Here is a 16,446-nt window from a genome sequence, read left to right as displayed (position 1 = left end):
AACCCCAAAAGGACGTGGGTAACTTTGAGTGTATGAGAAGTGACCGGACCATATCCAATAAGACCCTATTCCTCCTCTGTGAAACACCGTTAAGTTGTGGTGTAGTAGGATGAGCTAATTGTGATACTATCCCATTGTCTTTTAAGTAGTCCCTGAATTCGTCAGAGAGATACTCGCCACCTCGATCAGATCGAAGGGCTTTAATTTCTCTCCCCAACTGTTTCTCGACCTCTTGTCTAAACTCTTTGAACTTTTGAAAGGATTCAGACTTGTATCTCATTAGGTACACGTAACCATATCGTGAGAAATCATCTGTGAAGGTGATGAAATACACGTGTTGATTTCGTGTCCTAACACTCAGGGGACCACATACATCAGTATGTATTAGGTCAAGTGTGCCTGTACATCTTTCAGGCTTACCGTTAAATGGCCATTTCGTCATCTTGCCTTGTAGGCAAGGCTCATAGGTGGGAAGATCTTCTATAGTTAGAAAATCCAAAGGACCATCCTTTACCAACCTTGTGATTCTGTCAACACTGATGTGGCCAAGTCGGTAATGCCACAGGCATGTGGGATTAACTGTATCACGGGCTCTCTTCTTGGGGATTTCAGCCGATGTAGTTTTGGTTATGTTAGTTTCTAGAGAAGGATGCAAAACATAGAGACCGTTCTCCAGTTCCCCGTATGCGATGAATCTGTTATTTCTTTTAATAGTAATCGTATTACTAAAGAAGATAGAATAACTATCTCCACACAGTTTTGAAACAGAAATCAAATTTCTTCTTAAAATTTGTACATAAAGACAATCTTTGAGTACAATTTTTCCTTCTCTAAAAATTTACTCCACGGTTCCTATTGCTGCGGCTGCAACAGTTGCAGTAGTCCCCAAGTAGAGAGTGACTTTTCCTTCACTCAGCCTTCTGCTTACCTTGAACCCCTGCAGTGAGTTACATGCATGAGTTGAAGCCCCGGAGTTAATACACCAGGACGCAGAAGCAACCAATAAATTGGTTTCTATAACACAAGTTTCGAAATTACCTTTCTTGGATTCCAGGTAGGCAGGACAATTCCTTTTCCAGTGGCCGGTCTTCTTGCAGAAGTGACAGACATCCGATGCTTTCTCTTTCTTCTGCCTCTTGCTCTTAGTGGCTTTCTTCTGAGGCTTCTTTGCCTTCCTCTTTCTCTTGCCCGTTTTGCTAGCTTCAACAAGCATAGCTACAGGCTCATCCTTTTTAATCAGTTCTTCAGCTCTTTGCAACATATTGCTGAGCTCTTGCAAGCTGACATTCAGCTTGTTAATGTTATAGTTCATGATGAACGGATTAAAGGAATGAGGCAAAGAATTAAGGATAGCATCTATCTGGGTTGCGAGGTCCAGCCCGGATCCAAGAGCCTTCAGTTCGTTGATGTAACCCATCATCTGAAGACAATGGTCGTGAACTTGTTGGCCCTTGGACATTTGTGTGTTCATGATCTGTTTCAAGACCTTTTGTCGAGTAGAACGATTCTGCTCTTCATACATCGTCCTCAGGCTATCCAATATGTCTTTGGCAAGTTTGATCTGATCGAACTGCTTCTGTATTGGGTTGTCCAAGGAGGCAATGATGTAACACCGGGCTAGGGAGTTTTTCTCCTCCCATTCCTGATAGTCTCTCCTTCGGGCCTCAGAAGCCCTGTCACCTGGACGCTCCGGGGCAGGATTCTTTGCCACTTTGTCCAGCTTTTCTGAAGCTAGGACCAGCATAAGTTTCCTGTACCAGTCGGCATAGTTTGGGCCCTTAAGCTTGTTGTCGTCAAGAAGCTTTGCAAAAGATCCGTTTGCCATTTTCTGATAAAAGAACAAACATCAGTCCACAACCTAATTTGATTCATGTTCATTTCATAGATATGGATTTTAATCTACGATCCATTTCCATTTATTCATCTCTGAGATTTCCCTCCTTTCTCAGTGACGGAGACTACGGGTTGTCTCTGGAAATGTGGGAAATCACATAGGGTGCATGGAGCCAACTGTTTTAGCTGCATAAATCTGCTAGAATCCCATTTTCTGGTGAAGTCCCTCCCACATCGGTCTATGATGCCCCTATCATCTTATGAAACACTCGGACAAGCCCAACAACAAATGGATAGCCCATTTTCTGGTGCGTTTCCTCATTACTGAAGGACCCATCCTCATGCTAATGATGGAAGGCCTTTAGAGAGTTCATCATATGAATCTCCTTATCACTTGCACTCATATTAGCTGGAGGGAACAAATAATTACGCCCTAGTTTGATTTAGGTCAAACCAAAGTGGCTCCCACTGACTTTCATAAAGCCAGATTTCGGTGGGCCTTAAATTGGCTAGGGTTCCGCACGTAACCTCTTGATGAGGTGTGGGGGCCCACCACTGAGGGAGGTCATCCAATGACCAAAAGGGACACCATGGTAATGATGTGCATTCAGCCATGGTGTGCGCAAGAGCCACTATCGAATGAGCATGGGCCAAGTACTTATGGCCCATGTACGCAGCACATCACACATCCATACATCTCATGTAGGGATAAATTGATCCAATCAATTAATTATCTGTAAGGCCTGTTAGAATGTTAGAGTGATGTTCGGCTGATAAGAGTTCTTATTAGCCCATTCTTATGATTAACTTATCTTGTAACTGGGCTTGTGTTAATGGGCCTAATCCTATTTAATGATTTAAGTCATCTGGGTGTCCCATCACTAATCAGGGGCATCCCAATAATTTCTTGTACCTTGTACTATATTCATCTATAAATAAAGGATTGGTCAACTGGATAGTACAGTTCGATATTCTCTTCAGTTCTGTGGTTCTCTTCTCTTCCTTGCTACTTCGAGTATAGCTCTTCAGATTACATGGTATCAGAGCATTAGCTCTTTCTTGGTTTCAGCAGGCGCACTCTTTTCTCTTGCTGTCTTTTCATCTTCTCTCTTCCTTTTCTGGGTTGCTGCAGTGAAGACCTAGGAGTGTAAGAGAGTAAAGCAAGTTCGAACCTAGGGTTTCTCTTGGTTGTAGGACTCAAGGGAAGTAAGACCCAGAAGTAGATGTCCTACTAGATTATCTCCAGCAAATAGTAGCTATTGGGCTACTAAGAGAGGTCTGTATAGGACAGACCTAGTTGAGGATTGATTTCAGCAGTCCTAGCACTAGCCGAAAGGGGGAGAGCTTCCTCTATAGTTGCAGCTTCGTGCTCCAACAAGACTTGCGCAGAACAAGTGGTAAAGACTTAGCCTTCTCTACAGTTGCAGCTTCGTGCCCCAACAAGACTTGGGCAGGATTGTGGTAACTTCAGTTACAGATTCTCTTCAGGTCGGTTATCAGTCCTACTTTGTGAACTTCAGTTACTGCACTGCACAGTTACTTCAGGTTGCAGAACAAGCCCTAATTGAAGTAACTTCAGTTACTAGCACTGTGAACTGGTTCAGTTACTTCGACCAGTCCTAAACAGCACTGCACAGTACCCGAACTGTGAACACTTCTACCAGCACTGTGAACACTGTGACCACTTCGGTCAGTCCTAAACAGAACCACCTACAGCACTGTGAACAACTCTTGGATTGAAGTCAGGATGTCCTCACTATCCGGTGAAGTTTCCTCTAGAGATAACAGACCTGTTACAAGGTCCTCAAACCTGGAAAACCCTAATCTGCACAGCTTGCAGATTACAAGTGTGCTGCTAGATGAGTATAACTTTAGAGAGTGGTCTGTCTCAGCAATGCTGTTTATTACCTCTCGTGAGCTCACAGGCTATTTGGATGGAGACAAGAAACAACCAGAAATTGGCAGTCCTGAATACAACGTGTGGTGCAAGGAAAATGCCACAGTCATGTCTTGGTTGCTGGCCTCTATGACTCCTAGGGTGGCCAGAACTGTTCATCACTTCCCCACAGCTGCTAAAATTTGGGAGAAAGTATCTAAGACATATGGCCAGGAAAAGAACAATGCTAGAATTTACAAGCCGAACCAAGACATTGCAACCCTAAGGCAAGGAGACATGTCCGTGGCAACCTACTTTGCAACACTGGAAGGCCTCTGGGAAGAGCTTGACCACCATTTGATTTTGGATTGGGAAAATGCTAATGATAAGGGGAGGCATGATAAGCAGATTGAGGAGGGCAGAGCCTTCAAGTTTCTGGCGGGTCTTGACCCTGTATATGAAGGTATAAGGTCACAGATTTTAGGGAGAGATGAATTACCTGAGCTTCACCATGTCTACTACCTGGTGAGGAATGAAGAAGTAAGGAGAAAGGAGATGCAAGTTGACTCCCAGACACAATCAACAAAAATACCTGGAGAACATTCAGCCTTAGTCTCCACTAAGGGGAATAGATTTTCAGACAAGAAGTCCCTCAAGTGTACACATTGTGGTGGTGAGAAACACACAAAGGAGAAATGTTGGGTCCTGTACCCTCATCTGAAGCCAGATGCTCTGAGAAAGGACAAAAAGCAACATAAGGGCCACACAGCAAGTGGGAATCTTGCCACCAACAACAGTAGTGACAACTCACAGAGTATTCAGACAGTGTCATCTTCCACCGCAAGGCAGGCTGCTGACTCCTCTGGACCAAGTACTTTGGGCTTCACAGCTAGTCAGGTACAACCTCTGCATTTAGTGCATCTAGTTCCATTAATTCTACCTCTTGGGTGATTGATTCCGGAGCCACTGACCATATGACACATATGTCCTCCTTATTCTCCACATATCATTTGTTGTCTGGCCAGGATAAGATGAGAGTAGCTGATGGGTCCCTCTCCACCATCTCTGGAAAGGGGGTGGTTGACCTAAGCAAGGATCTCTCTCTTAAATCAGTCCTACATGTTCCTAGTCTTACCTCAAATCTGTTGTCTGTTTCAAAGCTTACAAAAAACTTGAACTGCAGTATACCTTTCTTTCCTTCTCATTGTGTCTTCCAGGACAGATTGACGAGGAGAACGATTGGGAGTGGTCATGAGTATGGGTGCCTCTACTATTTTGATGAAGATGTCAGCTCAGCCCTGCAAGCTTCTACTACTAGTCCGGAAAGTGTGGAGTCAATAGCTAGGCTGCACTTGTGGCATGCTAGGCTAGGTCATTTGTCATTTTCTTCCTTAGCAATGTTGTTTCCCGAATTATGTAAGGGCATTCCGAGTCAGAGTTTAATTTGTGATGTGTGTCAAATGTCAAAACAATGTAGATCAATGTATCCAATTTCTAGTAATGAAATTCAAGCCCCTTTTGATTTGGTTCATTCTGATGTTTGGGGTCCTTCACCCATTGTTTCCATTGATGGCTTCTGTTACTTTATCAGTTTTATTGACTATTATTCTCGGTGCACTTGGATTTATCTGTTGAAAGGACGTGAAGAAGTTCCCCGAATAACTATGATGTTTTGCAAGATGGTTGAAACACAATTTGATAAAAAGATCAAGCAATTCCGTTCAGACAATGCAGTTGAATACTTTGGAAGATCCCTGAACTCATTCATGGAAGATGCAGGTATGTTACATCGATCATCATGTGCTTACACCCCTCAGCAAAATGGGGTTGCTGAGTGCAAGAACAGGCATCTATTGGAGACAGCTCGAGCCCTTCTTTTCCAGCACAATGTGCCCAAGCAATATTGGTCTCAAGCTGTTCTCACTGCATCATACCTGATAAATCGGATGCCATCTAAGGTACTGGGTATGAAGACCCCTTTCTCTGTTTTGTGTCCCACTCTTCCAGAATTTCCTCTTCCCCCGCGGGTTTTTGGTTGTACATGCTTCATACATGTGAAAGATCCAAAGAAGACCAAGCTGGATCCTAAGGCTACAAAGGGAATATTTTTGGGGTACTCTCCTACGCAGAAGGGGTTTAAGTGTTATGATCCTGTCTCCAAGAAAAAATATGTCACTAGGGATGTAGTCTTTTTTGAGTCTCAACCCTATTTCTAGTCTTCTCAGAATCCTCTTAAGGGGGAGAGTAGTGGGATGGAAGAGGTTTCTCATTCTCCCTTCTTTTTTGTTCCCATTTCATCACCTTCCACTACTACTAGCTGTAACATTCCGGGTCAACCTAGTGAGACTTCCATTGTGCCAGTTGCTTCTCCAGATTCGGTTGATGCTTCTGAAGGTTCCAGTAAACAAGAGAAAGAGATACTTACATACAGTAGAAGGAAGAAGGCCCCTCAACCTCATGATTGCAACCAGTTGAACTCAGATCAATCTGTCTCTGCAATCCAAGGTAATTCTGATTCACTTAATTCAGATTTGGATCTTCCTATTGCTCTCCGTAAGCCTGTTCGTTCTTGTACCACTCGGCATCCCATAGCCGATTATGTTTCTTACTCACACTTATCCCCTGCCTATCATTCCTTTGTGTCTGTTCTTTCCTCTGTATGTGTCCCTTCCAGGTATTCAGAGGCGGCATCTGATCCAAGGTGGAAAGAAGCCATGAATGAGGAGATGAAAGCCCTAATGAAAGCAAGGACATGGGAATTGGTGGACCTGCCAGAAGGGAAAGGCATTGTTGGGTGCAAGTGGGTATTCACAGTAAAGCACAGGGAAGATGGGTCAATTGAGAGGTACAAGGCCAGACTTGTGGCAAAGGGATTTACACAAAAGGAAGGAATTGACTACAAAGAAACCTTTGCCCCAGTAGCAAAGCTCAACACAATCAGGGTTCTACTGTCACTAGCAGCAAAATTCTCTTGGGAACTTCATTAGCTGGATGTGAAGAATGCCTTCCTAAATGGTGATCTTCATGAAGAGGTATTCATGGAACCCCCACCTGGATATGATGTTGGAAAGAAGGTATGTAAACTAAGGAAAGCATTATATGGTTTGAAGCAATCTCCCCGGGCATGGTTTGAGAGACTTTGTTTGGCCATGAAGAAAGTAGGGTACACTTAGAGCAGTGCAGATCATACATTGTTTACAAGGAGACAGGATGACAAACTTACAGCACTCATTGTGTATGTGGATGATATGGTGATTACTGGAAATGATGTGAAAGAGATGAAGAGGCTGAAGGAGTTCTTAGCTTCAGAATTTGAGATCAAAGACCTGGGAAATCTGAGATACTTTCTTGGAATTGAAGTTGCTAGATCAAGAGAAGGAATCTACATATGTCAAAGAAAGTATGTGCTAGATCTCCTAGAGGAAACAGGCATGATGGGATGCAGGCCAGCAGACACTCCAATAGAACCAAGCCATGGATTACAAGAATCAATGGGTGAGGAATACTGTGATAAGGAAAGGTACCAAAAGTTGGTAGGAAAACTGATATACTTATCCCTTACTCGGCTAGACATTGCCTATGCAGTGCATGTTGTCAGTCAATTCATGCATTCACCAAAGACCCCTCATATGAGAGTAGTGGAAAGAATCCTCAGATACTTGAAGACTTGCCTAGGGAAAGGAATTCTATTCAGAAAAAACATCAAACTTGAAATTGAAGCTTACACTGATGCTGATTGGGCTGGGTCCGTTGGAGACAGAAAATCAACCTCAGGTTACTGTACATTCTTGGGAGGAAACCTAGTCACATGGCGTAGTAAGAAGCAGAATGTTGTGGCTAGATCAAGTGCAGAAGCAGAATACCGGGCTATGGCACACGGGGTTGCTGAACTCTTATGGCTCAGGACTCTCCTTAATGAGCTTGGTATCAAGACTGAGGGTCCTCTCAAGCTGTATTGTGATAATAAAGCTGCTATCAACATTGCCAACAATCCTGTGCAGCAGAGAGAGAATTATTTCAGGAGAACTTTGTGTGCCTTATACTCCATTAGAGATGCAGATTGTAGATGTATTAACTAAAGGGCTGGCATCAACGAAGTTCAGGGACATACTTGGCAAGCTAAACATGATTGATATTCATGCTTAGCTTGAGGGGGAGTGTTAGAATGTTAGAGTGATGTTCGGCTGATAAGAGTTCTTATTAGCCCATTCTTATGTTTAACTTATCTTGTAACTGGGCTTGTGTTAATGGGCTTAATCCTGTTTAATGATTTAAGTCATCTGGGTGTCCCATCACTAATCAGGGGCATCCCAGTAATTTCTTGTACCTTGTACTATATTCATCTATAAATAAAGGACTGGTTGACTGGATAGTACAGTTCGATATTCTCTTCAGTTCTGTGGTTCTCTTCTCTTCCTTGCTACTTCGAGTATAGCTCTTTAGATTACAAGGCCCATTGGAAGCCCGTTAAAAAATCCATAATATTAACCATTAATATTATCCAGGTATATGGGCTGAATTAGGGTTACCCAGTTCGGCCCATATAGCTTGTATCCTTTAAAGTGAGCTTTTGCAGTTTTAACTATTTAAAACTGGGCCTTTATAGGTTGGGCCGAATTAACCATTTAATTAAATATCAATCCTCAGGCCCATTAGTGGGAAAATTAGGGCTGACTTTCAACCTTGATTAAACCCTAGATTTGGTCCAAACAGTTTGAACCAATCTTGGTTCGAATGGGTTTAGGGTTTGATTTTTAATTAAATCCTTAATTCAAGAAAATAATCTGAAATTAAATAACTGATAAAAGAAAATCAATAATCAGTTAATCAGGGTTGTTCGCACACTCCATCCTGCAAAACAGAGGTTATATCACAAATTGCAGTTTCTCAAACTGCAAATCGCAGATATCGAATCTCCCATCTGCGAAATCTGCTTCTCTGTGCCGCCATCTTCGATCCAAATTTAAAAATAAATAGAAATCCTATTTCTATTAATTATTACATCAGATCGAATGCCTATACATTAAGTCTAAAAATAAAAAAATTATTTACAGACCAAATGTAATAAATAAATTCAATAAACTGCAAACCTTGCAGTTCTCCCTACGCAAACCAAGAATTCGATCTCCTCTTGTACGAACAACCCATAAATCAAGAAAATTATAAAGAACTATTCTAAATAATAATCATATTTATTTAAAATTAATTTCAGATTATTTGCCCATCTGTTTTAGGAACAAATTTCCCAAAACCCATATCTGCGCAAATTGGGTAGAACGCCTTCTCCCTATTTGCGCAGGTTCAGATCTGAAACAGAATGGTTCAAGATTTGAACCATGGCTCTGATACCATTGAAGGGATAGGAAATCCATCACATGGATGCCCAAGATTGCAGAATAAAGGGGGCGAATTTCAAAAAATTTTTCTCTCCCTTCAACTGGGAATCGAATTCCCTATTTAGAAAATCATATTTTCAAGGATCATTCTTGAACCATAAATTGAACCAGATCTGAACCAAAAGGAGTAGGGAGAGATAATACCTGATACAGAGAAATAATATCTTTCAATGGAGGTGTTCACGCCCAAGGTAGGATCCAAAATCTGCTCCCACTGAAAATGGCGCAGTGTAGGGTGGAGCAGAATCAACAGTGTTCTTCCAAAAGAACCTGATCCTTCTCAAAAATCACCTGGACGGCTTGTGAATACAACTCCCACCAATCTTTTCTCCAAAAGATTGGAATCAAGATCCAATCTTGATTTCTCCCAAGCAATGGAGATCGAACTGCTGTAGACGGCGGCTGTAGGAAGGAAGCGGCTAGAGAGTATTTGCAGGGTGCAGAATTCTCTCTTCTGTGATCTCAGCTCTGAAGACAAGACTATTGCTGGTGATTGTGTGTCTAAAGGCTGCCGCCCCCTCTTCCTTTTATAGACTTAAAGGGATCAGCTCCTAATCCCATTAGGAGTTGCTAACCCAAATCATATCTGGATTAGAAGTCCCTTTAAGATAAGGGATAATCCTTATCTTATCTGCAGATTAGATCAGCCAGCTCCTAATCTAATTAGGAAGTTTCCAAATCTAAATCTCATTTAGATCTTGGACTCTCTGAGTGGATAGGGTGTGAGCCCAATCCTATCAGCTGATCTTATCTCAGAATTCGACTCTTAAAGACTAATCAAATTAGCCTAGTTCGAAATGGGCTTAAGGCCCATTTAGGGTTATGTATTCATTTAGCCTTCCAAACTGCTGCCCAGTTGGGCTTCCTTGTATGGCGTGGGACCCAAACATTGATCTACACATCAACCACATGGGTTCAGCCCAGCCTTTGTTACAAGGCCTGACCGAATACACTGTTATGGACAATACACCCCCTGAAACCCATCAGATGGGCTCTATGGGCCCAACACTTACCCTAAGTGGTCCTTGGGCTAAACCACCTTGTAACTCCCAGGGACTGTGGGCAGATGCAAGATTAGCCCATCAGGTATTATCCTCAATGGCCTTACACTTAACCTCTCAGCCCATAATGATCATACACTGCTTGACAAGAGAGGACCTCTCCCTCGGCTGCAAGGAACAGTGTTGCACTCTCTCAAGTATGGATCCCGGGAATTAAAACCTTTTGCAAATCATTTCGAAACCATAATTTATTTACTTTTATATCTCATATAAAATATATTTTGCAAAACAAATCTCAACGATTGAAATCGGCTGCCGGCAGTCTTGGTTTCCATCAGTGCGAGTGCATCCCCGATCATTACCTTTGTCCGACAAAGGGGTTGATCCTGTCACTATGATCACCCACTCAGATGAATTCTCAGACTGTCCCAACATACCCAGGTTTTGACCCCCACTAAGGATCTCACTGATTGGTACATCAAAGACAGCCCAATCCGACACCTAGTGCAGTATCATAATCGAGTCTAGGGGTCGGGTGCAATTTTCCAGTTTTGCCCATCAATCTCCAAGGTCCAGGGCAATACTAGAAGTCTGGTCTAGTTCAAAGATTCAAATAATCCTACATTGTATGTGCCTAGGGTCTCACCCCGGTAGCTGAGACAAACCACCCCAACCGACTTGGTGGCACCATAGTGTCAGCCTCGTTAGGATAGGTCTCCCCAGACCGACCCACTGGCTGTGAACATTCTAAACTAACACGAGTCTCATTAAGTGTCCAGTTTAAGGGTATTACGCAGAAACATACCAAGGCAACATGAATCAAATATGCACTTTTATTCATTTACAATAAACTCATAAAGTACATCATTTTGATTGAAGTTAAGGGCATATAAAACTGCTTAACACCAACATCATTACGAATGAGATTAATAAAGAAATGATACACTTCATAGATAGTTTTCCAAGGAGAGGAGTTTGCATTGGGGGCTACCTTTGCATCCCAGCCATTTTCCGACCGACTATAATGCTAAAAATCACCTTGTGCCATAGCCTGTTTCTTTCTAGAGGAAACCTCCAAAGCCATTTTCCTAGAAGAGCTGAGTTCTTATAAATTGGATTGCCTAAACCATGCCCACCCTCTTCTTTGGATCTGCTAACTTTTTCCCATTTCACTAAGTGGTCTTTCTTTCCATGCCCCGTCTCCCACAAGAAATCCCACATTATCTTTTCTAATTGCCTAGCAATTTTGACAGGTATACGAAAGGTGCACATGAAGTAGATTGGAAGATTGGCTAAGGTGGTTTTGATCAAGGTTATCCTCCCTTTGAATGAAATATAATTCCTCTTCCAGAGAGCTAGTTTTTTAGTAAATCTTTCCAATACGGGCTTCCAAAAGCTCTCAGATCTTGGATTTCCACCTAGGGGAGAGTCCTAGATAATCCAAAGGCCAATTTTTGACTTTACCTAGGAGATCCACTAGCATCAGTACTTCCTCTTCTTGCATATTCATCCCCACCACACAACTTTTTCCCAAGTTGACCCTTTAAGTTAACAGTTTCTTAAAGGATCTCACCAACTCTTTAAGGTTTCCTAGGGACTCAGAATTGGAGTCCTCACCGAAGAGGATTATGTCATCTGCAAATTGCAAGTGAGTGACAACAATCTCATCCCCCCTCCATCCTCTAAACAAACCATTAAACTCTGCTTTTGTGATCATTCTGCTTAAGACCTCTGCAATTAAGGTGAAGAGGAATGGAGATAAAGGGTCACCTTGTCTTAAACCTCTCTTGGCTGGAAAGAAATCTCTAGCAGAACCATTAATCAGAATTGAGTAGTGAATTGTGCTTAAGCAGTCCTTGATCCAGCGCCTCCAATTTTCCCCAAACCCAAAATTCTTCATAACCTCAATAAGGAAAGACCAATCCACTAAGTCATAAGCCTTTTCTAAGTCCAACTTACAAATAAAACCTTTTCCACCCTTTTTCTTCTTCTTTGCAACACATTCATTAACTACTAAAATTTGATCAACAATTTGCCTTCCTTCAATGAAAGCCCCTTGGGATTGGGAAATTACTGTGGGTAAAACCTTCTTCAATCTGCTTGAAAGAACTTTTGCTATTATTTTGTAAAGGCTACCCACCAAGCTAATTGGTCTGAAGTCCCTTGGAGTTTTAGCTTCCTTTTTCTTGGGCGCTAAAGCAATGAAGGTGGAATTTGTTCCTCGTGAGACCTCCCCTTTCTGGTGGAACTCATCAAACACCTCTTTTACATCCTTTTCCAACACCTCCCAACAATCCTGGAAAAAAAAAGCCATAGAGAACCCATCCGGCCCAGGTGCTTTTGATCTTTCCATTGGAGAAGACAGCCTCTTTAATTTCCTCAATACTAAACCCGGCCTCCAACATATTTGATTGACTATCAGTCAATATCCCAATCCAAATCAGGGAGTTCTTGTCTACTTCCTTCAGAATTGGAGAAAATACCTCTAAAATGGTCCACAAAGGTTTTGACAATCTCCTCTTCCCCTTTAACCTCAACTCTCTCCACCTCTAAACTTGTTATGCAATTTTTCTTTTTCCTTCCATTTGCTAGGTTATGGAAAAACCTTGTATTTCCATCTCCCTCTTGGAGCCACTTGCACCTAGACTTCTGCCTCCACGAGATTTCTTCTTTTCTGAACAGATCTTCCAATTTCCACCTTCAGCTTCCAATGATCTTCTCTCTCCTCCTTGCTAATTTCTCTCAAGGCTTCCTTTCTATTCAAATCCTCTATTTTTGATGAGATTCTTTCTTGAGCTTCTTCAAGTCTTCCAAAAAGGTCCCTATTCCACTCCTTAATATTCCCCTTTAATGCTTTCAATTTCCTTATAAATCTAACACTCTTTTTTCTATTTCTTGGTCTTTCCTCATTCCACCAAGTTTTTACCCTTTCCTTGAAGTGGGGATCTTCCAATCACATATTCTCAAACCAGAAGGGAGAAGGGCCACCAAACAACAGTTCCTGCCCCAAAGAGGTTGGGCAATGGTCTGAGGTAACCCTAGGTAAGGCTCTAGTTACCAAATTTTCCCACAAATCTTCCCAATCTACCGAGAAAAGCAACTTATCCAGCTTGGAACATATTGGGATATCTTGGAAATTAGACCAAGTAAAGTCAGCCTGTATAAGAGTGGGTTCCTTCAACTCGAGGGACTCAATCAAGTTATTGAATTTTCTCATGCTGAGGGTAAAGCCTTGATTGGGCTTGTTTGTTTCTCTTGGGATACAGTCCCTTGTACATGGCTGCTATTTTCTTGGTTTAATAGAAAGTTTTACCGTACCTGTTCTCACACAAAAAAAAAAATCTAACATCATCTTAAAACAAAAATATCCCCCAAACAAAAACAGCACCCTGAAGTGCCTGAACATCCTCCAGTACTATAGCATGAATTGACCATAAATCTACACCAAAAGAGTATCTACCAACATCTTTAAACCTAGGATGAGTGATCAATCAATCCAAAATATGAGAATTGATATGAACACATTTTTTCTATTATCTTGAATTTTTTTCCTACTCCAACCCCATCAGATTGTTTTTTTTTGAAGAGTAAATAAAGAGAATTTATTAAAAAAAACAGGTACAAGCTGTTCAGGTGTCTAGATAACACCCCACAAATCGAAGCAAACATGCATCAAAGTTCAGTTCAGACTAAACTAATTCACATTACAAATTTGAATCTCTAATAAATCCCAGAAATAATCAGCAAAGTCCGAAGGACTGATTTGCTCAATTCTCGAAGGGAGATGATCCAGCTTCTGATGAGTTTGCCAACCGACGCCACCAACTCTTCAATGCTCCATTCCTTTCCTTCAGAGAGCCTCCTCCCCACCCACCCATACACAAACACACAAAGACCAGCAGACTGATACCGAGAATCTCCCAGCCCACTCCCCAACCTTCCTGAACACCCCTGGATCCCACAAAAAAACTACCTCCCGCCAACCCATCCGCTTTCAGCTCCACCCACTCAACCCCATCCTTCCTCCAGATCTTATTCAACACAGTCTTTCTTCAGATTGTTAAAGGGATATCCTGACTCTAAATATGGTTTCGTTCATATGTATTTGAAAAGGATCCATCTAATCATTGGAGTTTATAGGTTTATTAATCATATAATTATGTGCAAGTGACTGGGTTGGAACAACCATGTCATTATAAGGTAGTACATATATACCAATTGATATAGAAGCTGCCAAAGAGAAAATATGCGATATTTTATGATCCCTTATCAATGTGGTTGATTAGTTTTTTTGCCCTGGCAAAATTTTATATTTTAGTTAATTTTTCATATATTGATGGATTTGCTCATGGGACACTTACACACACACAGATATCAAATTTGATAAATATAAAATCCTTTACATTAATTTTACCCCTCCTCTTTCTCTCTTGCACACAAACATGCAAATATGTCAACATGTGAACTCAGTAATACATAAATAGATGCTTCAGAGGTGGTTCACACACAGCTTTTAAAATGTTATGCTGTTTATATTCCCTCTTCAGGTCCACCGTGGTCACTTAAGTTTCAGCAGTGTATAGTTTGCTAGGAAGTCAAGTTCATAAAGAAAAGTGCATAGGAGTTTAGGATGGAAAGGGCTAAAAACAATAATGAATTTTTAGAGAAAGATGATAAATGATCCATTTTTTATGGAAGGTCAAAGAATTCTAATTAAGTTTTTGTTGTTTCGTCTGTCCCTGACATTGTTATTCTTATTTAGTAGTCTTTTCAAGACAAAACATAACAATAACCTTATGGGGTGTTCTGCATTTTATTGAATTGCCTAATTATTATTCTGCAAATTGCTGTCCAGGTACTAGAGACTCTCAGTAAAAATTGTGGCGATAACGTATATCAGCAGATCGTTGAGCGAGATATCTTACATGAAATGGTCAAAATAGTGAAGAAGAAGGTCCTGTTTTTCCTTGCCTGTGGTTTAGTTCTATCCTATATGTTCTTTTTCCAATTTCAATATCCTATTTATTGATTTCTTCAAATTTTGAATTCTACAGCCTGACCTTAATGTAAGAGAAAAGATATTAATTCTCATAGATACATGGCAAGAAGCTTTTGGGGGTCCTGGTGGAAGGTATCCCCAGTACTATGCTGCATACAATGAGCTGAAGGTGCTTATTTAACTTTTTCTCTGGTTTTTATTACTTTGATGTTATTTGTGAAGTAGTTGTTCTGCTGGGTTAGACAGGGAAGCTTGTTTTTGAATCATTCTCCCTTTCTACAGGGAATATGGTATTTCTAATTCTGATCTAGATGGGTGCTTGATGTAGGACAAAGATGGACAAGAGATGATCTCAACCACTCAGTGTAATAGCTCGAATAATTTAAGGCAAAATAATTTCTGAAGACAATTTCTCTCATCATCACCATATGATCTTTTTTTCTCTTTTTCAAATCAATCAAGTATTAGAAGTCCATTAAAAAGTTAATTTTATAGGCCATTGACCATTACGTGTTTTCTAGAAAAAAAGAATTCCTTGTTCAAGAGGACTAAGACCTCACAATTAATGGCAACACGGGAATCTTGGCTTCTGGCCACTTTGGACAATAGGGCTTTCTAGGCAGAAAGTGTTGAGGTTTGAGGAGGAAAGTGGCAGTCTATGAAGAAAAGTTGTTATGTTTAGATCAAAGGAAGTTGTTATATCCATATTGACTTAATGATGTGTGTTTGGGGCTGGTTGCATCAAATTCATACCTATTTTCTCCATGAACTATAGTGTTATAATTATTTAAGTTTCACTAAACATGGAGTTAACAGAACATATGTAAACCAGTTCAGTTCGTCTGTGCGATGCCCCTGTGCACATACAGTGTGTTCTTTTCTTTGTCAGTATGACATTGCTTTTCAAATCTTTCATTCATGCCCAGTGTTTTGAATTTTTGATTTTTTGGATGTAAAATCTATTTCTCAATTTTTTTATCCTGATTGTTGATCATTAAACAAAGTTTACCATAATTGGCAGTCTGTTGGAGTTGAATTTCCACCTAGAGATGAGAACAGTGTACCTTTGTTTACTCCACCCCAAAGCCAGCCAATAATTTGTTCTGCTCCAATGTACGATGAAGCAGCTGTGCAGGCCTCTCTTCAATCTGATCCATCTGGTCTCAGGTAATGCCCTCTATCCTAAATCCCATTTTACCTTGCCCCAGTACAAGGAACAAACAATTTCTTTATGCTTGATGATTTTATTTTTGCTTTTTTTTATCAGAAAAAGAACTGATAATTTTATTAAAATGAACTAAATTTTGAAATTACAATAAGTCCAATCAAAACCCACAAGGT

At 41.0% G+C, this 16,446-nt stretch overlaps 1 protein-coding gene across 1 annotated transcript in view; it reads left to right on the top strand.

Moving 5' to 3' along the window:
* LOC148876081 (TOM1-like protein 3) overlaps positions 1 to 16,446 on the top strand; it is a 58,307-nt gene that overhangs the window by 20,983 nt on the left and 20,878 nt on the right. The window contains exons 4-6 of the mRNA XM_088966016.1: positions 14,962 to 15,060; positions 15,161 to 15,274; positions 16,127 to 16,272. Of these exons, the coding sequence (XP_088822142.1) occupies positions 14,962 to 15,060; positions 15,161 to 15,274; positions 16,127 to 16,272 (359 nt within the window). The remainder of the gene's footprint in view (positions 1 to 14,961; positions 15,061 to 15,160; positions 15,275 to 16,126; positions 16,273 to 16,446) is intronic.

The sequence above is a fragment of the Nelumbo lutea genome, chromosome 1 (genome assembly GCF_056320005.1).
Source record: "Nelumbo lutea isolate HS-2025 chromosome 1, American lotus-T2T, whole genome shotgun sequence".
NCBI lineage: Eukaryota > Viridiplantae > Streptophyta > Magnoliopsida > Proteales > Nelumbonaceae > Nelumbo > Nelumbo lutea.
The sequence above is the reverse complement of the archived record's forward strand: the minus strand, read 5'-3'. Positions and strand labels throughout refer to the sequence as shown.